This window comes from Drosophila guanche, unplaced genomic scaffold (genome assembly GCF_900245975.1).
Source record: "Drosophila guanche unplaced genomic scaffold, DGUA_6, whole genome shotgun sequence".
Taxonomy (NCBI): Eukaryota; Metazoa; Arthropoda; class Insecta; order Diptera; family Drosophilidae; genus Drosophila; species Drosophila guanche.
The window spans coordinates 4,134,869-4,140,211 of record NW_022995747.1 but is presented as its reverse complement, the minus strand read 5'-3'; the positions used below and the strand labels follow the sequence as shown (position 1 = coordinate 4,140,211).

Genomic DNA, 5,343 nt, shown 5'->3' with positions numbered 1-5,343 from the left:
TCCCACCCACAAAACCAACTGTACTGGCCATTTGGCCATCAAATTGATAGCTATAAAGAAAAAATAAATCAAAATATTCTTTATAGCTCTGTTTACCCTTTTTGTTTTCTCCACCTATTTAAGCAGTTCTTCTTTATAAACTATTTAGCATATATTTTACTTACTTCATGTTATATCCATTGTAAATTATTTTTCGCTAAATTTATACCGCTCAACTTTGACAAGAAAAAGCCAACACCGCCAGCACTGTTCTGACTTTTCCATTCGCATGTTAACGTCGACGTCAGCTGTTCGACCTGCAATTGCAAACAAATCTGAAGAAAAATTGTTTAACTATTTCAAATTGTTCTTAAAATGTCTGAGGAGATTCTGTTTGATTGCCTGCACGCAGAGATAGTCAACTATTGTCTGGATAGCAATAAAGTAAGTGTCACTAGCCCATCAAGACCCCTGCAATACAAATTTTTAACTTTGTTCCGCCTCCCAGGAGCACGACCTGGCCACTTTGGAGTACATTGGCTTCACCACGGGGTATCGTTTAATTGAGCGCCTTACACGGGAGGTGGCGCGATTCAAGGATGAGCTGGAGACCATGAAATTCATCTGCACCGACTTCTGGACACTGATCTACAAAAAGCAGGTGGACAACTTGCGGACAAACAACCACGGGATGTATGTGGTTCAGGACAAGGCATTCCGTTTCCTAACACGCATTTCGCCGGGCACCAAACAGCTGGAACATGCACCCAAGTTTGTGGCCTTCACCTGTGGTCTGGTGCGAGGAGCTCTCAGCAATCTGGGCATCAACAGCACCGTCACCGCCGAAGTGCAGAGCATACCGGCCTGTAAGTTTCACATAGAAGTGAACCGAAGCTAGAGTAGAATGTGGGCTGCTTTATTTTGTTTACAATTAAAAATTACTATTAACTAGATTATGCTACATTTTTCATAGAACGCCACGACGTTTCGGTCAGTCCAGTCGAGGCGTTCCCGCAGAACCCAACCATCGGCGGGCAGCTGCGGCTGAATGGGATTCGGATCTGTATGTATGCCAAGAGCAGGATGTGGCCCTATCAAAATCAGCCACTTGCCCTGATATATACGCAGGTATTCAAGAAAAGCTCGACGATTGTTAAAGTAACAAAAGAGCATCGCACAAGGTGGAGCATCGTTGCAGCAGCCGCTCAAGAAACTGTCATCCAGTTGGTCTGCATCTTCCACATAGTTGAGGGGAATGAAACTGCGCACGGAATACTTGCTCTGCCACCAATTTCGATCGACTTCCAGGCCATGCATGCTGATTTTCTGCCCGCCAGCTGCAGCCATCAGCCACTCCAGTAGACCACTGCCACAGCCAATGCTCAGAATGCGCTGGATGTGATGCTTGGCCAGAAAATGGTTGTGGTTTTCCAAGTCCACCATTGTGGGCCATATCCAGAGCAGCTTGCGCTTCAGCTGCTGCTCCAGCGAGTCGCCAAAGGCAAGCAATTTGCGCCAACTGCCCGAGGCACCATTCGTTAGATAATAAATCTCACGCAGCGACTCGAGTTCCGATTGCTCGACGAACATATTGAATACTGATATTTGGTAATACTCGGAAGACTCTACGCGGACTGTCTTGATCTTGGCATTGACGTCGGCGGCACGCGGAAATATGGCGAGCGGCCAACTAGTTGCTGGTGACGGTGGCGTTTCGTGGGCATCTTTCCCAGCACTTTTTACTAATCACTAATAAATCAAGGGCCAACTGCCAAAAAGGGTGGCAGCAGCTTCATAATTAGAATATCATCAGCATTCGATCAGTTTGTGTGTTCGTTTTCGTAGGAACATTTGAAATTCTTTCGCCAATGCATTTCGCTAAAATTGGAGGTGCTATGGCCCGGGCCACGCAGCTGCTGCTGCTGTTGACGTTGCTCCTGCATTGCAACGTCGTTGGCGGCAGAGTCTTGTCCCGTGGCTATCTCCTCCTCGATGCTTAACTCATTCGAGTACTCTTCGTTGTCCAGGTCCAAAATGATCTTTCGATAGAGCTTCACATTTTGCTTTTGCATTGCATTTGGCAGGGGTTTTACTGCAGCTTGCTGCTGCTCCAGCTGCACTACGGGCAAGGCCACCGGCAGCACAACTGGCTCCACATTGCCCACGCTCTTGATCACGCTGTTGTAGCGCAGACTCTCGGCTGGGGTCTCCTCCGCTGCTGTGGCAGGCTCGTATGCACTCGTTGGGGTTATGATTTCCACGCTGCTCTCAAATGCAACGCCTGGATGCATGGAGCGAAGGTGGCGATGCATGTTGTCCCGACGATTGACCGTGACCTCGCACTGGGTGCAGCGATAGCGCTCGACAGTCTTGTGTTGCCGCAAATGGCGGGCCAGTGCATCCGCATCGTTGTAGCTCTTGCCACAGAGTGGACAGGGCTGGCGCTCGCGCTTCGAGTGACGCTTCATGTGCAGCCTGAGCGTGGACTGGCGCAGGAATGACTTTTGGCACACTTTACACTTGTGTCGTGAGCTGTTCTGGTCGTGCTTCAGGCGATGCTGCTTCAGATTGGCCTTGTTCTGGAAGATCTTTGCGCAGATCTCGCACTTGTATGGAAAGCCGTGATCTGTGTGCGCCACCAAATGATCCTTCAGTGTGCTCAGAGAGCGGAAAACCTTGTGGCAGTGCTGGCAGGCATGCTGCTCATTGTTGTGGATGCGCATGTGACGCTGCAGGACGTTTGGCTGCTTAAACTTTTTGCGACAAATGCTGCAGGAATACTTTGAGTTGCTGACGTGATTGTTCAGATGGTACTTCAAATGCGAGTGGGTGGCAAAGCGCTATACGTGGAGAGAATCATGCAATTTGAATACTTTTAAGAGCAAACACCACACCCACTTACCCGATTGCATTGCTTGCAGCAGAACTTCTTGAGCAGATCATTGCCGCAGGAAAGATGATAGTACTGTTGGGTGCGGCTGCGGAAATCCTTCTTACACACGGTACAGTGATAGCCCTGATCCGTGATGGTTATCCGTTTGTCTGCAGTCGTCCTGACATTTGAGATTTTCTTTGGCGAGACTTGTTCTTTGTTGGCAAGTCGACATTCCAGGCAATCGGACACATCTGCCACCAGGCAGAGGCGACACTTGGTGTGGCCACAGCTGTCGGTGACCAGCCGATTCTGTCCACTTGCTTCGCAGTCGCATCGTGGACATTTACCCATTACATTTATAACAAATATTCAAACAATGAAAAGTGCAGGCTGCAGCCATGCAGTCTCTTCTTCTTGAATGGGGCACTCAGCTGGCTGTCGCTGCCATTCAAAGCGAAACGTAAACAAAAATGGCGGTCGTGGGGAAATATGAATTTATACTTTTAACATCTTAAAGAATACAACTTAATGATTGAGAGAATCATCCTTATTATAGCAGTACAATGAGCTGAGCTTCAACGAAATTTCCTTAAATTGTTAATCATCCAACCCCTCCAGATCCAAGCTCGCCACGTGGCCCGGGAAGAGATGAGCCTTCTGCATGGGGACTTGAACAAAATAGCGCTCGCAGAATTTTGGATTTCGGCGGGATAGTACTTCCTGGAGTATTGTGTTGTGGTTGGCTTTCTTCGTAATTAGAAGACGTCTAGATTCCCCATTGCCGTAGCTACTCGAGCGTAAACCGTATTTGCTCGCAATCCTGAAAGTGAATATCAATTGTTTGGAATTTGAGGTGATTACATAGAAGGTGGAAATAAGATTATTACAAGATAATACAATGAGCAGAGCAGAGAATCCACCAAGTACCTCACACGCAGATTTTCCGATGAGGGGGGGCACTTACTTGTGAAATGAGGCACGCTCTTCCTTGGAGAACGTTGGCTCAAATTGCATGTCGCGCATATCATCCGATTTGACATAATTTTCAATCATTTTGCGAAATTTTGCCAGATTTACATTCGGCTTGTTGCAGCCACCCAAGCCACTGCGATTGGTTTTCAGCAAATATCTAAAATAGAACAAAAGTTTTAAGCATTAAAGTTAATAATTCACACAGAGATTCCTTGTGAGAGCAATTACATACCCAACGGGTTCTTCGCGTCCTTGCTTTTGGCGACCCAGACCACTGCCCGTCCAGCCCATTAGGCGCATCATGCGGTAGCCTTTGTTGGTTTCATCCAACTTGGGACCGCCCAGGCTATCGGCAGACTCCTTCGTCACATTTATGTTCACACCATTGATTGTCTTTTCGACTTTGATGGTCTGTCGGCTGGCGTTCAGCTGAATAATTTTGAATTTGAAAGTCAATTGACGCCAACTTGGAATGGTCTTCGTTTGTATGTACCTTGATGCTATAGCAGTGTGTCTGGAGCAGGAACAATGCCTGTTTAAATGCTGCAATCTTGGCCTCCTTGAGGTTTTCACCTTGGCCAACTGCAATCACCTCGTTATTTACAAGTATCTCGGAATATTTGGTATTTTCGGTGGACTCGGGCTCTTTGCACGGACGCTCCTCGTACTTGACGTGGCTTATGGCACACGAATTGCGCAGACAACTACGTCCGCCGTCTAGATATAGGATCAGCTTGCCAAAACGTAGGCCCTCGAAGAGATCAATTGGCTTGCCGTCGCCGAAACACTGACGCTCTCGACTGTATGGATTCGTGCCACCCCGCTGCTCATCCTGGAGTTGATTAGGCTTTGTTGTGCCACTGCGCCCTATTTGTTTGGAATTATTCATTAGGAAGAATTCGTGGACTCTGGCTCATATAACTACTAGTAATATAAATAACTCTCTGCCTGATCAAATCGAACTAATTCTTCCGTCTACCTTTGGCGCGCTGCTCCGCCGCATCCGATGCGGAGACAAATGTTCGCTTCAGGCGCTGGTCGCGCTTCCTTCTGAACTCTTCAGCGATTTCTTTGGACATTTCCGCCACCAGATGCATCGTTTCGCTTGGGTATTTGCAGCCGAGGAATTCCATATTGACGAATGTCTGAGCCAGGCACACCAGGCGGTCTTCGTCAAAGCGCTCCTTGTGGGCGACCATGAAGCTGCGCCGCAAATCCCAATGTTCCTCACTCTCATATTCCGTCCTGTAGTCATCCACATTCCAGGCCAATGAAAATTCTCCAGATCCATAGCCGGCGTCATTTTCTTTTGCCTTAATTGTTTTCTGTTTTTTGTTGGTATTGTCAGGGATTACTACATATTCAGACACAGTCTCAATTCTTTGTTTCTTTACTTTTGAAGCCATTTTCGTGTGTGTTTTCCTAGCAGCTATTTTCGCAGAGATGGAGGGCAGGCCAAGGCACGCTATTTCGTTTTGATAGCATTAATCGCTATTCACATCGGTCGACTTACATTA

At 47.4% G+C, this 5,343-nt stretch overlaps 4 protein-coding genes across 5 annotated transcripts; 1 reads left to right on the top strand and 3 right to left on the bottom strand.

The window, feature by feature from the left end:
- The first annotated feature begins 261 nt into the window (after positions 1 to 261).
- Positions 262 to 932, top strand: LOC117583819 (trafficking protein particle complex subunit 6b). Its single transcript, XM_034272405.1, has 2 exons — positions 262 to 423; positions 488 to 932. The coding sequence occupies exons 1-2, from the start codon at positions 355 to 357 to the stop codon at positions 875 to 877; spliced, it is 459 nt and encodes a 152-aa protein (XP_034128296.1). The 5' UTR covers positions 262 to 354; the 3' UTR covers positions 878 to 932.
- LOC117583818 lies at positions 875 to 1,608 on the bottom strand. Its single transcript, XM_034272404.1, has one exon. The coding sequence runs from the start codon at positions 1,567 to 1,569 to the stop codon at positions 928 to 930; it is 642 nt and encodes a 213-aa protein (XP_034128295.1). The 5' UTR covers positions 1,570 to 1,608; the 3' UTR covers positions 875 to 927.
- Positions 1,609 to 1,766: 158 nt separating this feature from the next.
- LOC117583816 (zinc finger protein 600) lies at positions 1,767 to 3,276 on the bottom strand. The gene is made up of 2 exons (XM_034272401.1): positions 2,882 to 3,276; positions 1,767 to 2,819 (listed from the first exon to the last, which is right to left on the bottom strand). Exons 1-2 carry the CDS (start codon positions 3,203 to 3,205, stop codon positions 1,800 to 1,802), a joined length of 1,344 nt encoding a protein of 447 aa, XP_034128292.1. The 5' UTR covers positions 3,206 to 3,276; the 3' UTR covers positions 1,767 to 1,799.
- Positions 3,277 to 3,331: 55 nt separating this feature from the next.
- On the bottom strand, positions 3,332 to 5,313 carry LOC117583815. Of its 2 annotated transcripts, XM_034272400.1 has the most exons (6): positions 5,221 to 5,313; positions 4,806 to 5,151; positions 4,320 to 4,693; positions 4,059 to 4,255; positions 3,819 to 3,983; positions 3,332 to 3,674 (listed from the first exon to the last, which is right to left on the bottom strand). In XM_034272400.1, exons 1-6 carry the CDS (start codon positions 5,230 to 5,232, stop codon positions 3,452 to 3,454), a joined length of 1,317 nt encoding a protein of 438 aa, XP_034128291.1. In that variant the 5' UTR covers positions 5,233 to 5,313; the 3' UTR covers positions 3,332 to 3,451. The 2 variants fall into 2 exon arrangements, with proteins under 2 accessions (XP_034128291.1, XP_034128290.1); XM_034272399.1 differs by having other exon boundaries at positions 4,806 to 5,294.
- Between the last annotated feature and the right edge of the window lie 30 nt (positions 5,314 to 5,343).

What these genes read in the sequence shown, in the direction of transcription:
- LOC117583819 (XM_034272405.1), top strand. Translation starts at nt 355, where the DNA reads ATGTCTGAGGAGATTCTGTTTGATTGCCTGCACGCAGAGATAGTCAAC. An exon ending in ATTGTCTGGATAGCAATAAA is followed by an intron (nt 424 to 487) that starts GTAAGTGTCACT and finishes TCCGCCTCCCAG; the next exon opens with GAGCACGACCTGGCCACTTT.
- LOC117583818 (XM_034272404.1), bottom strand. Translation starts at nt 1,569, where the DNA reads ATGTTCGTCGAGCAATCGGAACTCGAGTCGCTGCGTGAGATTTATTAT.
- LOC117583816 (XM_034272401.1), bottom strand. Translation starts at nt 3,205, where the DNA reads ATGGGTAAATGTCCACGATGCGACTGCGAAGCAAGTGGACAGAATCGG. An exon ending in GCTGCAAGCAATGCAATCGG is followed by an intron (nt 2,820 to 2,881) that starts GTAAGTGGGTGT and finishes CTCCACGTATAG; the next exon opens with CGCTTTGCCACCCACTCGCA.
- LOC117583815 (XM_034272399.1), bottom strand. Translation starts at nt 5,232, where the DNA reads ATGGCTTCAAAAGTAAAGAAACAAAGAATTGAGACTGTGTCTGAATAT. An exon ending in CACACTGCTATAGCATCAAG is followed by an intron (nt 4,256 to 4,319) that starts GTACATACAAAC and finishes AAAATTATTCAG; the next exon opens with CTGAACGCCAGCCGACAGAC. An exon ending in GAGCGTGCCTCATTTCACAA is followed by an intron (nt 3,675 to 3,818) that starts GTAAGTGCCCCC and finishes ATTCACTTTCAG; the next exon opens with GATTGCGAGCAAATACGGTT.